Source organism: Bufo gargarizans, chromosome 2 (genome assembly GCF_014858855.1).
Source record: "Bufo gargarizans isolate SCDJY-AF-19 chromosome 2, ASM1485885v1, whole genome shotgun sequence".
Classification (NCBI taxonomy): Eukaryota; Metazoa; Chordata; class Amphibia; order Anura; family Bufonidae; genus Bufo; species Bufo gargarizans.
Window position 1 is genome coordinate 245,268,928 of NC_058081.1, and position 17,621 is coordinate 245,286,548.

At 38.6% G+C, this 17,621-nt stretch overlaps 1 protein-coding gene across 5 annotated transcripts in view; it reads left to right on the forward strand.

The window, feature by feature from the left end:
* PIK3CG (phosphatidylinositol-4,5-bisphosphate 3-kinase catalytic subunit gamma) overlaps window positions 1–17,621 on the forward strand; it is an 80,590-nt gene that overhangs the window by 28,698 nt on the left and 34,271 nt on the right. For all 5 annotated transcript variants that reach the window (XM_044280183.1, XM_044280187.1, XM_044280184.1 and 2 more), the window contains 4 exons: window positions 1,296–3,314; window positions 8,939–9,004; window positions 10,235–10,460; window positions 16,701–16,804. In XM_044280183.1, the coding sequence (XP_044136118.1) occupies window positions 1,296–3,314; window positions 8,939–9,004; window positions 10,235–10,460; window positions 16,701–16,804 (2,415 nt within the window). The remainder of the gene's footprint in view (window positions 1–1,295; window positions 3,315–8,938; window positions 9,005–10,234; window positions 10,461–16,700; window positions 16,805–17,621) is intronic.

Below are 17,621 nucleotides of genomic sequence, written 5' to 3' on the forward strand. Positions count from 1 at the left end.
CAAAATGAATCATAGAAAACATAACTAATATCAATCTATTGCTTAGAATACTGATATCAGCACACTGGCAGAATTGTCAGTGAAATGTAAAATAACTACAATCCCAATAATATGTACAAAAATCATATGCTTAAAAAAAAAAAAAATCATGGAGGCATCCATTTCTTTCATGGACACCGGAAACAAAGGGTGACATTTATCAAATCACATACGTCAGCTTTTTGGCTTAAAAATGTTGCACCCGATGCCAATTATTACAGTGTTTTCTGTGCCATTTTTTTAATAAAATTTTGCGACATTTGGTGTTCCAAATGACGTTTCAAAGTGGTCTATGTTTCAGAACTAAAAGGGAGATTAGACCTGGATTATGGCACATAAGTCACAACCTATGCCAGACAACCCCTTTTACAGATATAGATGTGAAAACACAAAAGAAACTGCAAATAATAAATGTCCCCCAAAGCGTCTTATTTTATGGACGGTTGGTAAACCAGAGTTGTATCGTGGTTAAAAGACTACAACAACCTCCATGCTGGTAACATTTGGCAAATAGTATAGGTGCCTATTACAGCTTTGTATGCTGCAGACACATAAACTCTCTCATCACATATACACTTTTCTATCATTAAAGGGGTTCTCCAGGATTTACATATTGAGCTCATCAATTTACATATTGATGACCTATCCTCAAGATATGTCATCAATAGGTTATCAGTATCGGATTGGCGAGAGCCCAACCTCCAAGACCCCTACCCTTCAGCTGTTTAAGGATGCTTCAGCACTGCCATGATCACCGTGGCCTCCTTGCAGCTTACCAAGCACATAAATTGTATGGTGCTATACTTGGTAGTGCAGCTCATCCCCATTCATTTGAATGTGCTTAGGCAATGTGACCGATGAATGTGACGTCACTAGCCTAGGAAGAGGCCTAAACGCTCACTGAGCAACTGAAACTTCTTTGTGCAGCTCTTATAGAGACCTAGTGTAAGGATAGATCATCAATAAGTAAATCCTGGAGAACCACTTTAAAACTGGGTTATTGAATGCTTACAATGAAGTCATGTAACCAGTAAATATTTAATCATTTATCATCTTCCATTGTTTTACTTACTGGCCAAATATTGTAAAACCACAGCTAGAAGCACCTAACATACTTCTACCTTTATGCTTTTGAGTTGTGCCTCATTATATTCTTACTCTTCTTTAAACAGCCATATGCATGTCCTGATACTAAGCATACTATGCATAGACATGTCATCTATATGAATATATCATGCTTTTCTTTTCATTTAAAGCTGGCAGCTGGCATGGAGCTGGAGAGTTATGAGCAGCCTGTTGTTCTGAGAGATGATAACAAGCGGAGAAGACGAAAAATGAGACCTCACTCAGCAGCGGTATCAAACATGTTTTCCATGGAGACTATTCCTATTGAATTCATTTTGCCTACCAATCATAAAAATAGCAAAGTACAAGATACAATACTATTAGAAATTGCAGGCAACTGTACAGTTGAACAAATGAAAGCACAGGTCTGGATGAGCGCTATAGAGAAAAGCCACAACAGTGATTTTTACCACAGGCTTGCCCCAGACCAATTCCTCTTGCAATATCAGAAAAAGGGCCAGTGGTATGAAATCTATGACAAACATCAGGTGATACAAACTTTGGACTGTATTGTTTATTGGAAGGTTTTACAAAAAACTGTGGGAAAGATTTATATTATCCAGAAAGAAAAACGCTCAGAGGAAACACTGGAGTATCAAAAGCAATTAAATTATCTAATTGGATATGATGTTACTGATGTAAGTAATGTACATGATGATGAGCTAGAGTTTACCCGCCGAAGATTGGTTACCCCGCGAATGATTGAGCTGGTGAAAAGAGATGCCCGGTTGTATTCAATGGACCCCTGGGTCACATCTAAACCTCTTCCAGAATATTTGAGTAAGAAGCTTTCCTCCAATAATATATTTATAATCATACATAAAGGTATGACAAGCCATACAATTAGAGTTTCTATCGATGACACACCAGATGTAATTTTGCAGAGCTTTTTTACAAAAATGGCCAAGAAAAAATCATTGTTGGACATCTCAGAGGAGCACAGTGAACTGGATTTTGTTCTTCGGGTTTGTGGGAGAGATGAGTATATCATTGGGAATGCGCCAATCAAAGATTTCCATTATATCAGGCAGTGTATTAAGAATGGTGATGAGATACATTTTGTTTTGGATGTCCCTCCTGACCCATCAGAAGACACAGTCCAGAAAGAAGAGTGGCCCCTGGTTGATGATTGTACCGGTGTAACAGGATTTCATGAGCAGCTTACGATTGATGGAAAAGATCACGAGAAAATTTTCACTATATCCCTTTGGGATTGCAATCGAAAGTTTAGAGTAAAAGTAATTGGGATTGATATACCAATTTTACCAAGAAATACTGAGCTGATTGTTTTTGTAGAAGCCAACATTCTTCATGGACAACAAGTGCTCTCCCAAAGGAGGACATCATGCAAGCCCTTTACAGAAGAAGTTCTATGGAATGCATGGCTTGAATTTGATATAAAAATAAGAGATATACCAAAAGGAGCTCTTCTAAATTTGCAGATATTTTGCTGCAAAGCTCAGACTACCACAGGGAAAGCTAACATACAGTCACCAGATTCTACTAGCTCAGATTCAAAATTTAAAAATCAGCTTCTATATTACGTAAATCTGTTATTAATAGATCATAGGTCCTTGTTAAGACAGGGGGAGTTTGTTCTTCATATGTGGAAAATTCCTGGTAAAGGAGAGGATCAAGGCAGCATCAATGCAGATAAGCTAACATCTGCAACAAACCCTGACAAAGATACATCAATGGCTATTTCAATAAGTGTGGACAAATACTGCCATCCTGTTGCTCTCCCAAAACACAAATCATTATCAGATCCCGAACTAGACAGGGCGAGAACGGAAATGCCCAATCAACTACGAAAACAACTTGAAGAAATTATATCTACTGACCCACTGCATCCACTCACTCCTGAGGACAAAGAACTTTTGTGGCACTTTAGATATGAAGTTATGAAGAACCCAGATGCCTACCCAAAATTACTGAGTTCTGTAAAATGGGGACAGCAGGAAATGGTGGCAAAAACATACCAGCTACTAAATAAAAGAGAAGCATGGGATGACTGTTCCCTAGATGTTGGACTAACCATTCAGCTTCTTGACTGCAACTTTTCTGATGAAAATGTACGAGCTATGGCAGTCCAGAAACTGGAAAGCTTACAGGATGATGATGTACTGCATTATCTTTTACAGCTAGTACAGGTAATACTTTTCATATTTGCTTATCTAGTTCCTCAATACAGGTTTTAATTTGACTAAGCACAATTATATATTTATGTTTCATGAACAAATACTTCTTCTTTTTTATCTCACTTTGGATGCTTCTTTGTAGTTATTTTCCTTGGATAGTTGTTTGTTTGCTTTCTGGCAGGCGTACTTAGGACAAATGAGAACCAGTCTTGAATATGCAGAAAACACAAGCACTCTACTGTTGGATTTGAGCATGCAAACTCAGCAAATTGCACTTCCCAATGAATGTCTCATGTCAGATGTGGCAAATGCTGGTGATTTATGTAGGACAATACACTAGTTATCCTTATTATCTCATTTCTGACAACCGAAAATGGAGTAACATGAAAATAATCTGCCACTGCAAACACTAAGCAATAGATAATGCACAAGAAATAGTAAATATCCCAGCATTTCTTCTCATATTCCCCTCCTTTAATCCCATTATATCTCATATTTATTAAAAATGTCTCAGTTTTAATTGTAATCATCTCTATGCATTTTAGGAGACCAGCCTTTTTCTCCCGCCTCTTACTTACCTTTCCGAGACTGACCATAGCTGTTGCAGGAGCCTCCCTTCTGTGCTCTGAACTGGGACAAAACGATTATAAAGCCCCATCTCTGTTTACTTTCATTTATCTTAAGGTTTAGTGTCCTTTAACCCCTTCCCAATATGTTGGGTATTTAAACATGGCTTTGATGTAGTCATTACACAGCAGACATCTGCCAGCAGTGTCCATGACCAGACACAGCTTAGATCATGGACATTTAACCCCTCATATGCCGTGATGAATTGTCACTGCTGTATCTGAGTAGTCATTTCAAGGCAGTGGGATCAATCCGACGGCTCCCACGATGAGATTAACCACTTCACATCTGGCCATTCCCCCTTCCGGGTTCCAAAAAAGTTGGGACACTAAACAAATTGTGAATAAAAACTGAGTGCAATGATGTGGAGATGGCAAATGTCAATATTTTATTTCTAATAGAACGTAGATGACAGATCAAACGTTTAATCCGAGTAAATGTATCATTTTAAAGGAAAAATACGTTGATTCAAATTTTCACGGTGTCAACAAATCCCAAAAAAGTTGGGACAAGTAGCAATAAGAGGCTGGAAAAAGTAAATTTGAGCATAACGAAGAGCTGGAAGACCAATTAACACTAATTAGGTCAATTGGCAACATGATTGGGTATAAAAAGAGCTTCTCAGAGTGGCAGTGTCTCTCAGAAGCCAAGATGGGTAGAGGATCACCAATTCCCACAATGTTGCGCAGAAAGATAGTGGAGCAATATCAGAAAGGTGTTACCCAGCGAAAAATTGCAAAGACTTTGCATCTATCATCATCAACTGTGCATAACATCATCCGAAGATTCAGAGAATCTGGAACAATCTCTGTGCGTAAGGGTCAAGGCCGTAAAACCATACTGGATGCCCGTGATCTCCGGGCCCTTAAACAACACTGCACCACAAACAGGAATGCTACTGTAAAGGAAATCACAGAATGGGCTCAGGAATACTTCCAGAAACCATCGTCAGTGAACACAATCCACCGTGCCATCCGCCGTTGCCAGCTGAAACTCTACAGTGCAAAGAAGAAGCCATTTCTAAGCAAGATCCACAAGCTCAGGCGTTTTTTACTGGGCCAGGGATCATTTTAAAATGGAGTGTGGCAAAATGGAAGACTGTTCTGTGGTCAGACGAGTCACGATTCGAAGTTCTTTTTGGAAATCTGGGATGCCATGTCATCCGGGCCAAAGAGGACAAGGACAACCCAAGTTGTTATCAACGCTCAGTTCAGAAGCCTGCATCTCTGATGGTATGGGGTTGCATGAGTGCGTGTGGCATGGGCAGCTTGCATGTCTGGAAAGGAACCATCAATGCAGAAAAATATATTCAGGTTCTAGAACAACATATGCTCCCATCCAGACGTCATCTCTTTCAGGGAAGACCCTGCATTTTTCAACAAGATAATGCCAGACCACATTCTGCATCAATCACAACATCATGGCTGCGTAGGAAAAGGATCCGGGTACTGAAATGGCCAGTCTGCAGTCCAGATCTTTCACCTATAGAGAACATTTGGCGCATCATAAAGAGGAAGGTGCAACAAAGAAGGCCCAAGACGATTGAACAGTTAGAGGCCTGTATTAGACAAGAATGGGAGAGCATTCCTATTTCTAAACTTGAGAAACTGGTCTCCTTGGTCCGCAGACGTCTGTTGACTGTAGTAAGAAGAAGGGGAGATGCCACTCAGTGGTGAAAATGGCCTTGTCCCAACTTTTTGGGGATTTGTTGACACCATGAAATTCTGATTCAACATATTTTTCCCTTTTAAAATGGTACATTTTCTCAGTTTAAACTTTTGTTCCGTGATTTATGTTCTATTCTGAATAAAATATTAGAAGTTGGCACCTCCACATCATTGCATTCAGTTTTTATTCACGATTTGTATAGTGTCCCAACTTTTTTGGAATCCGGTTTGTAAATCTGACTTGTCACTTTATGTAGTGATAACTTTCAAACGCTTTTACTTATCCAGGCCATTCTGAGATTTTTTCTCTCGTCACATATTGTACTTCATGACAGTGGTAAAATTGAGTCCAAAAATTTCATTTTTAATTATAAACAAATACCAAATTTGCAAAACATTTTAAAAAATTAGAAAATTTCCAAATTTCAATTTCTCTATTTTTATAATAGATAGTAATACCTCAAAAAATGGTTATTACTTAACATTCCCCTATATGTCTACTTCATGTTTTGGATCATTTTGTGAATGTCATTTTATTTTTTGGGTACGTTAGAAGGCTTAGAAGTTTAGAAGCAAATCTTAAAAATTTGTCTGAAGATTGGTACTATTTTGGGGGCGGCATAGGCCTTTTTGAGTGCTTGGTGTTGCACTTTTACTGATGTAAAAAGTTTGTTTTGTGTTTTTTTTTTTTTTTTTTACAGTGTTCACAGGTCATGTGATAGTTTTTATAGAGCCGGTCATTACGGATATGGCAATGCCTAATATATATACTTTATTTTATTTAAGTTTTACATTTTTGAAACCAAAAAAAATCATGCTTCAGTGTCTCCATAGTCTGAGAGTCATTATTATTATTTTTTTTTTTTTGGGAGATTGTATAATTTTTTGCGGGATGAGATAACGGCTTGATTGGCACTATTTTGGGGTGCATATGACTTTTTGATCGCTTGCTTTTACACTTTCTGTGATGTAAGGTGACAAAAATGGCTTTTTTGTGGCACTGTTTCAATTATTTTTTTTTTTAACCTGAGGGGTTGGGTAATGTGATATTTTCATAGAGCTGGTTGTTTTTACGGACATGGTGATACCCAATATGTCTATTTATTTATATCACTTTTTTATATCACTTTAACACAATAATATCATTTTTTAAACAAAAAAACCATGTTTTAGAGTCTCCATAGTCTGAGAGCCATATTTTTTTTATTTTTTTGGGTAGGGCCTCATTTTTTGCAGGATGAGATGACTGTTTGGCACTATTTTGGCGTGCGCATTTTTTGTGATGTAAAGTGAAAAAAATGGCTTTTGACACCGTTTTAATTTTTATTTTTTTGCAGTGTTCACCTGATCATGTGGTATTTTTATAGGGCACATTGTGGATGCGGCGATACCTAATATGTCAACTTTATTTTTTATTTTTTACATTTAACACAAAGCATTTTTTAAACAAAAAAAAAACATGTTTTAGTGTCTCCATAGTCTGAGAGCTATATTTTATTTTTCTAAGCGATTGTCTTAGGTAGGGGCTCATTTTTTATGGGATGAGGTGACTGTTAGATTGGTACTATTTTGGGGGCATGCGCCTTTTTAATCGCTTGGTGTTGCACCTTTAGTGATGTAAGGTGACAAAAAAAAAAATTTCTAGCACCTTTATTTTTTTTACTTTACTTCTTTGTCCCACTCTGGGACTTCAACTTTTGGGGGTCTGATCCCCTTTACAATGCATAACAATACTTCTGTAAGGTGACATAAAAATTGATTTTTTTAACACAGTTTTTATTTTATTTTTTGACAGTGTTCACTTGGGGGGTTAGGTCATGTTATATTTTTATAGAGCTGGTCTATACGGACGTGGCAATACCTAATATGTCTACTTTTATTTTTTTTCCCTATTTTTTACAATTTTATTTTACTTTATTTGGGGAAAAGGACGCTTTTTTTTTTTTTTTAACTTATTTTTATTTTTTACTTTTTTTTTAAACTTTTTTTTAAACTTTATTATTTATCCCAATCTGGGACTTCAACATTACAGGGTCTGATCCCTGTTTCAATGCAGCATAATACATCTGTATTGTGCTGTATTGAACTGTTAGTGTCTTACACTGTAAGCCTGGGGGCTGGGCCTTTTAGACCTCCGTACATCCTTGGCCCCAAGCCTTGGAATGGCTTAGGGATGCCATGGCAACCATCGAGTCCCTGCTACAGCAGCGTGGGGACCCGATGGATGAGGTGAGGGAGCGCAAACCTCCCATATGCCGCGGTCAGCGCTCACCGCGGCATATGAGGGGTTAATTCACCAGCATTGGCGTTATCACCGATGCTGGTGGAATCAGCAGGGATTCGTCTGTCAGTAACAGCTGGATCTCTGCCGCTGATCGCGGCACCGCACGCGAGGGGGAGGAAAGACCGCAGGACGAGAATGCTCATCCTGGGGCACTAAGTACAGGCCTTTTACTATGAGCATTCTCATCCTGAGTCCTTGACGTGTTAATAAGAACACAATAATTTCCCCATAGACTGCTATAGTAAACTACAGTGATCTATGACATAAGTGATATGATGATTGTATGTTCAAGCCCAAAGGGTCAAATCACTCCCATTTCATCAAAATAAAATGAAAAAAACTTAATTGGTAAATCCATATCCAAAAATGGCTGAATTATAAAAATATTTTATCCTGTATTATGAATGATGTAATGCAAAAAAATAATAAAAAAATTCAATGTCCCTGTTTTCAGCCTTTTTGCCTTTCAACAGAATGAATAAAAAATGATCAAAATGTCATACATAACCCACAATGGTACATACCACAAAAAATAGCTTTCAAACAGTTCTGTAGAAAGAAATAAAAAAAAAAAGGTATTGGTGTCAGAATATGGCAAAGTATAGAATGCTTCTAAGTAATAAAACATAACAAAAACTATATACTAGGTTGTGCAGGTAGCCATACCTGCACAACCTGCACAATCAAGCTAACATGTCCTGTTTACTGTGCAATGAATGCCGCAAAACGAAACGCATAAAATAAAGGTGCAATGTACTTTCTTACCAAACTTGGTATACACGGGAAACTTCTGCACACCTCTCACAAAAAAGTTGGCAAGTATGCTCTATAGAGGCTCAGTCTCCATTTTCCCTGAAGCTCTGCTCACCACAAATTCAGCGTATTTTGTAAGCTGAATTTTGTAAATCAGATAATATTCTGCTTTATAAATGGCTATAAAACAGATTATACCAATTCCGTGACTACTAATTGAAACTGATAAATGGATTAGAAATGTGTTTAACACTTTAACCTGAAATGATAAATCAAACGTGTTTTCAATTACTTCTTATTTTTAGGCTGTTAAATTTGAGCCATATCATGACAGCGCATTATCCAGGTTTTTATTGAGACGCGCCTTAAGGGTAAGATATTAATGTCATTGAGATATTTTTTTACTTTAAAGAAGATCTTTCAAGTAAATATGCTGCACTGTATAAGGGTACCATATTATAGCTACAAGTCCATTATTCCTAGTAGCTAAAACAGCTCAATAAATATAGTGTTATTTGGCTGATAGGAGTGATGAAGGAATGATGCACCAGGACCTTCTAGCAGCTCTCTGTAGGCCAAGTGACGACACCATCATCGATCACGTGGCCTATAGAAGTGAATGGAGCTGAGCTGCGATATCAAGCACAACCACTGTACAATGTACGACTAGTGGGGGTGTCAGACCCTCACCGGTCAGAGGATAAATCATCAGTATTTAAATCTCAGAAAACCCTTTTAAGTCTGCCCTCATGTACAGCTATCAGTAAATGACAGCCATCTCGTTATACACACTTACACACGCAATGCTATCACAAAACTGTATATCAATCTTTTCAGCTCCTTCTGCTCTATAACATGCTACCTGAAGCTTGCACTGACTGCTGTTTATGGGAGTTCAGATTCCCCTGCGGGCACACATTGAGTGTGGTACAAGCAGAAGCTCCATAGCACATCGCTGCTCCTGTCTGTACCAGCACTGCTGAAGCCTGGCACAGAAGTGCTACACCAGGCTTTAGCAGAGTGGGTACAGACAGGAGAGGAATGTCTAATGTGAGCTCCTGAACTGCATCTCACTCCACTCTGCTAATATCCTGCATGGATATGCAGGCTTTTAGCAGGGCAGAGCGGAGCGAGCACAGGTCAGGAGCTCACATGAGACTTTCCTCTCTGCTAAAGCCTGACATAGCACTTCTGTGCCAGGCTTTGGGCGTTGGTAGACACAGGACAACTGATGTGCTATGGAGCTCCTGCCTGTACAGCGCTCAGTGCAGCTGCAGGGGAATCTGTACTCTGATACACAGCAGTGTGCTGGCGTACGGATTCTAAAGAGCAACTTCAGGTGCCTATTTTGCTAGGAAAAGAAATAAATATATTAGACAAATTATTGTCAGTGCATTTAAAGTAGGTTTTAATAAAGTTATTTTGAACATTTAGGTACACTTTAAAAGGAGATAGCTTACACACTTGAATATATGTTCTTATCAAGGATTATCACAAGTAAAGGAAAATGCCACCCCAAAATGTTCCTGTAGTTTTGTAGTGATTTACATGTGTGTTGTATCGTGCTACACTTGTGTTCTCAGCTTGCTTTTATTTTGCAGAGTAAACGAATTGGCCACTTCTTGTTTTGGTTTCTGAGAAGTGAGATTGCGCAGTCTATGCATTATCAGCAGCGTTTTGCTGTAATCCTGGAAGCTTATCTGAGAGGCTGCGGCACAGCAATGTTAAATGATTTCATGAAGCAGGTTCAAGTTACAGAGGTTCTTCATAAAGTCACTATGGAGATCAAAAGTATCTCTGCTGAAAAATATGATGTAACTTCACAAGGTAAATGTCCTGCATTATTTCACTGTGATTAAAAGGGTTCTCCGGGAATTAATAAAATGAAAATATGTAAATATTACTTTATTATAAATATATTCCCAAATACCTTTCATTAGTTATAATGGCTCGTTTTGTCTAGGGAGCAATGATAAGGAGAAACAAAATGGCCGCTGTCCTATTAGTACACGCAAAACCTGTCCATTGAGCTAAAGAGCTGCCTCATCCTCCTCTCTGCTCGACTTGTCATGGATTATGATCCTGAATACAGCGGACGAAGACAGGACAGACTGTGGTAATGGAGGCTGTATACAAGTGCTGCTGCTCATTAGCCACATCTGCTCATGAACGCAATTCCAACAGAGATTCAGCTAAAGATCTGTTTATTTGTATTCAGGATCATTATTCCTGACAAGCAGAGACGCAGCTCTGACAAGGATGACGCAGCTCTTTATCTCAGTGTTGTGAAGTAACTTGTCCTTCTGTGTTATTAGGACAGGTTTTGTGTGTACTAATAGGACTATGGCCATTTTTTTTCTTCTAATGATTGCTCCCAGACAAAACGAGCCATTGTAACTAATAAAAAGTATTTAAGAATATATTTATAATGAAGTAATATTAAAGTATTTTCATTTTTTTATTCCCGGAGAACCCCTTTAATGGAAAAAAATATATAATTAACTGTTTCTAGCAATATCTCCAATTGATTAAATATGGCATATTAGTGCTATAGATTATGGACTGCTTTGTTATGGTGAATTTTCTGTTTGTTTAAAAATGATATATATTTTATTGCACTTTATTAAATAAAAGCAATGCTAATATAATTGCTGTAGAATTTCCCAATGTACATTGCATGGCGGCAGAGAGTTTGCATACACTTATCAGTGTGACTCATCCTCTGGTAACTATAGGCAGAAATCCGAAGGTGGTTGAATGATTTTATGCCGTTATCATGCACACATAAGAGCCACATACACAGAGCCTACATTAAAGCACACAAACGCCTAAGATGCTCCTTAGATGCCACAGTCAGTAGCAACCATGGGATTTAAGATGTTTGGCAGAGGTAGGGGGCTCCCTCTGTCTAGTAGATGGCATCCTGCAATGCGATAGCACGCTAACAAAGCATTACTGTGGCAGCTTACAAAAGCACCCAGGTCTGATGCCAATATCTGCTTATTAGGCCATGCCAGAATCATAGGTTGTCTGTTAGTGTATGACTTCAAGGCTATAATGTTTTGGATTACTATGCACTTCAAAGCATTGCACAAAAGATCAAAGAATTGCAGCTTCAAGTCCCCTCGGGGAGGGGAATGTGTTGAATAAAATTTAATAAAGAAAAGTGTATATACATTTTTTTATTTTGAATATAATGTGTATAAAAAATGTATATGTATTTTTAATTGTTCGCCATGAAAATATACATATTTGGTACAGGAATAATTGTAACGTCTGGATATCACCTCTTCTGTATTCCCATAGTATGTATGAGAGGAGCATTTCCTTGCTCCAATGCTCCCCTTTGCCTTGCTTCATCGCGAGCCATGGTTTGTTGTGAGCCAGTGACATATTGGGCTTCACAACACTATGCTAGGCGGAGACTTCCGCCTAAACAGTGCTGCCCTAGGCTGTTTTACACCGCCCATTTGTGCCAGTGACATAACAAATGATGATGTCCTGGCATAGTGTTGTGAAGACTGGTGCGTCACCGGCTCACAAGAAACAGTAAGTAAAGTATAGACCGGCACTGTAATATAAGGAAACTGCAGGAATTTATTGTGGTTAAAATTAAGCTAAAAGGGGTTTACACCGTGTAGGTAATAATAAAATAACAAAAAAAAAACTGGCAAATGACATAAATTAGTGGTCAAAAATAATAATAGTAAAAAATGGTTAGCAGCTGAAAAAAGGTGGTTCTGGAATTCGGCCTTCCAGAACTGATGTACTGATTTGATTGAGTAGTTCAAGACAGTGGGTCTTTATATAGTGTTAGATATATGTGGTAGGTTGCAGTAGATGCAGTAAGTAGCACATAGACTGACACTATGTAGAGAATGGTAGCACTGTAGCAAAGTAGCGCTGGCTACCTTGTGTGGTTAGAATCGGTGTAAATGAGTTCAGTATGATATAATGTACATCAGACGATAGCACAGCCAAACGATGTATTTATGCGTCTATTGTCAATATCATAGGATTCCAGGGATCACCAATTCGCCAATTCTGGCTGTTTATGGTGTCCTATATTTGTCTGAAGGTTCCGATAGTGTTCAATTCATATGCAGGTATTGAATACTTCAGCCTAGAGTGACGGTGTGGTAAGATGAAAAAAATGTTCACCAGCCAGTATCTGGTAGCGTCCCACCAGATGTGTGCGTACTGGCCGCTGTTACATTGCTCAGTGTCCACTCTGTAACTGCCTGGTATTATGATCTTCTGTCTCTGCGTCAGTCTGCGATGGCCGATGTAGAGGTGAGCTTCCCGTATATGCTGTTCAATTAGACGGCCTTCCTATGGTCGGCGTCCCACGTGTGAAGCGTTGGATACACTCCGGTATTATGCAGGCTTCTGAGATGCTGGGTGCGCGGGAGTGATTCAGGGAAATCTGTTAATGCTTGAAGCGCTTCCAAGACATAGATGTGTCTCTGTACGTATGCAGATTTCTTTCACCATACAATAATCCTTATTCATTTCCCTATGAATATAAGCAATATTTTAGCATGTTGTTCCAACTGCTGGACCTCCTAAATTAATAGTATAAAACAAAGACTTTTTATTGCATTTACCAGTAGCGTTAGATATACTTTTTTTTAGTAATAAAGTTAACATATTATTTTACAGTGAAAAAATGCAAAGAACAATGGTGGAAATTCTAAGTTTTTTTTCCATTCCCTCCTCCAAAATTCTAATAAAAACTAAACCATAAATTACATGTGCCCTCAAATTGTGCCATTGAAAAATACAACTTGTACCGCAAAAAAAAGCCCTCATATAGGTACCTTGATTTAAAAATAAAATGTTATAGATCTTGAAATTCAAAAATGAAAATACAGTAAAAATTACTTTGTCATAAATTGATAAAAATGTCTGGTCCACCTGATCGTTAATACATTTTGCAATTAAGATTTTTTTTTTCTCCCAAAACTACTGTATATATTAACTTGCTCAGTTCTCCTTACTCTATAACACCATGTTCAATGTGGTAGTTTCTCTTTAAAATTTAATTTAACTTTAAAATGTAATGTATCGTTGTGTAGGCTATAGTTTTAAGAGTTAACTGTAAATTAAAGTGAATGGTTGGTATAATTAACCCCTTGGCTACATCTCCTGTACATGTACTGTGGATGTTGGGACTTTAAAGATGGCGCTTGCCGAGGAGCTGATGAGGCACCCTAGCTGGCGAGTGACTGCTGATGGTGTGTCTTTGATCTGAGATAACTCTGAATATGGACATATAACTGCTCAGATACTGTGGTCAATTGTGACAATGGCATCTGATTAGTCATTTGAAGGGAGGAGGCTCTTTCAGCTTACTTAACTAACCCCTTGTCAAGGCTCCCAGGCCTGCCGTAATAAAGTTCTTATTAAGACAAACAGCAACATAGTGATTTTTATCATAGACTGCAATATTATTAGATTGCATATAGTTTTTAAGAATAAAAAAATACTCAAATCACCCCCTTCTCCATTTTACAAATAAAAAAAAAACATGATTGGTATCACCACATACACAGCTTCTGCAATGTTACAAGATTTATTTCCATCCAGTGTGCATTAACTTTTCACCAAGATCTTGCATTGATAATGGTAGAGTCTGACTGCTGCGCAAAGCCTTTTCCAGCACATCCCAAAGATTCTCAATAGGGTTGAGGTCTGGACTCTGTGTCCATGTGTGAAAATGATGTCTCATGCTCCCTGAACCACTCTTTCACAATTTGAGCCTGATGAATCCTGGCATTGTCATCTTAGAATATGCCCGTGCCATCAGGGAAGAAAAAATCCATTAATGGAATAACCTGGTCATTCAGTATGTTCAGGTAGTCAGCTGACCTCATTCTTGGAGCACATACTGTTGCTGAACCTAGACCTGACCAACCCCAAGATGATAGCACTGCCCCCAAAGGCTTGTACAGTAAGCACCAGGCATGATGGCTGCATCACTTCATCTGCCTCTCTTCTTACCCTGATGCGCCCATCACTCTGGAACCACGTAAATCTGGACTCATCAGACCAGATGACCTTCGTCCATTGCTCCAGAGCCCAATCTTTATGCTCCCTAGCAAATTGAAGCGTTTTTTTCTGGTTTGCCTCACTGATTAGTGGTTTTCTTACGTGTACACAGCTGTTCAGTCCCAATCCCTTGAGTTCCCTTCGCATTGTGCGTGTGGAAATGCTCTTACTTTCACTATTAAACATAGCCCTGAGTTCTACTGTTGTTTTTATTTGATTTGATTTCACCAAACGTTTAAGTGATCGCCGATCACGATCATTCAGGATTTTTTCCCCGCCACATTTCTTCCTCAAATACGATGGGTCCCCACTATCCTTCCAGTTTTTAATAATGCATTGGACATTTCTTAACCCAATTTTAGTAGTTTCTGCAATCTCCTTAGATGTTTTCTCTGCTTGATGCATGCCAATGATTTGACCCTTCTCAAACAGACTAACATCTTTACCACGAACACGAGATGTGTCTTTCAACACGGTTGTTTAAGAAATGAGAAGCAACTCATTGCAGCAGTTGGGGTTAAATAACTTGTTGCCATCTGAAAGATAATCGCCCATGCAGTAATTTTCCAATAGGAGGCTCATAACTATTTGCTTAGTTAAATCCAGGTGGCAAATTATAATTTTTTTGGACAGGCAGTGTATGCCCAAACTATAAAAATATAAAAGTATTTATATTAAAGTGAACGCATAATAGGAAAAAAAAAAAAAGGCCAAATTGCCGTTTTTGGTCTCTTTACCTCCATAAAAAAAATGAAGAAAAAATTATAAAAAGGGACTCATGGGCCCGTGCTGCGGACTGCAAATTGCTGTCGTATTCGGACGCAGGACCATTCACTTGGAGTCCGCGATCCGCAGGATGTAGTGCTTCTGTGGAGTTTCGTGCCTCCATTCCACACTGCATCTTCCGTATTGCACACCCAATACGGGCAGCGGCCGACAACGGTCGTGTGCATAAACCCAAAGTCATACATAATTTTCGCCTTATATGAACAGCTCTGTGGATGGAAATATAAAAATGTTATGGATGTCAGAATATGGCAATGCAAAGAAATTAGTATTTAAAGTATATAAATATTAAAGTATTAAAACTTTATAAATTTTGTATCACTGTAATGTTACTGATCTGCACAATAAAGTTAACATGTCATTTTAACTGTCCCCTGAATGCATGTTTTTTTTTCCAATTGGGGAACTGCATCGAGGATTTTTTTTGCCTCGATTACATCGATTAAATCATTTCAGCCCTAGTTATGATGCACATTTATTAAGATCGGCATTTTAGATGCTGGTCTTAATAAAGGCCCAAAGCTGACAAAGAATCCACCGAAGTTATGAAGAGGCAAAGGCCTCTCGATAACTTTGGCACATCCAATGCCAGTTCTAAATGTAAGCCAGCTTCAGAGCTGTCTTATATTTAGACCATTTTCTACTCCTAAAACTGGTGTGGTCCTGCTGTCCGTCTCCTTCCCCTCCTACTCCACACCTACAATTTTACACCTGGTGTGAGCGGGGAGAAGTTGCAGATAGTGGCTCAACTAAGCGTTTAGGCATATTTCTGTATAATAAATTACCCCCTATATCTCTTTGAAGGCAGGGGGATAAAAACGAAAAAAATAAAAATAAATCACCCTACTTGCCAATGCTGTGGCTCCCAGAAGTTCCTGCAAGACTGAAAGTGACAATGATGTGTTCTTTGTCATAAGACAGCTTCAGCTGCTCATTAGCTGCAGTGTAAATGCTTAGGCCACTGATTGGCTGTAGCGTTCTCATGACCAACAATGAGTTCCTGTCACTTCTAGTGTAGTAGGGACCACTGGGAGCCACGTTGGATGGTGTTTTATGAGGAGAGTACATTTTTCTTTTTTTCCTTTTTTCATTTTAACTAATAAACTGTTGCTTCCATTTGCTTATTAATTATGCTGGACCCCTTTAATAGTTTAATACAAGTAATATGTATATATGTTTATCTGTGAAATGCTCACATACCACTCATATATAGTACTTTTTGTTTCTTAGTTATCACTCAGCTACGGCAAAAGCTTGAAAAACTTCAGGGATCTCTTCTTCCAGAGAGTTTTAGAGTGCCCTATGATCCTGGATTTAGAGCCGGAGCACTGGTTGTAAGTCATAGCTAGTTTTCTTAAGTGCATTGTCTCTATCTTATTCTTAATGTATTAATTTAAATGAAAAATCATATTCTAGTGTTTTTTCTAATGTTAGCATAAGAAGCTTAATCATTGCATATTGAAAAGCTCAGCAATTTTCCAATTCCACTACATGTTCAAAATCTTTGCGTGCAGCTATTGAAAAGGAAGCTTTACATACCTTACACCTCTAAAAGTTAAAGCGTCACTAACTTTAAGGCTAGTTTCACTCTAGCATTCAGAGATCCAGCAGGGAACAGCCTGCCGGTGCTCTCTGTATCTGGCATTGCCGGACGCTGTCTGAATGTCTGCCAGGCCCTATTAACTATAATGGGGACCGGCGGAGAGTCCCCCAGTGTTATTTTTTTCGCTGGTCCTCATTATGCCGGCGAGCATTCAGGCAGCGTTCGGCAATGCCGGATCCAGAGAGCTGCAGCAGGCTGTTCACTATAATGCTGGTGTGAAACTACACTTCCATAATAACATGGTTTGTAAGGCTGGAAAAAGACATGAGTCCATTCAGTTCAGCCTGTTATCCTGCAAAGTTGATCCAGAGGAAGACAAAAAACAAAAAACAAAAAAAAAACATGAGGTAGAAGCCAATTTTGAGGGGGAAAAAAATTCCTTCCCAACTCCAATCGGGCAATCAGAATAACTCCCTGGATCAATGACCTCTCTATAGTAGCTATAGCCTATAATATTACACTCCAAAAATACATCCAGGCCCTTCTTGAACTTGAACTCTTTTATTGTACTCGCCATCACCACCTCCTCAGGCAGAGAGTTCCATAGT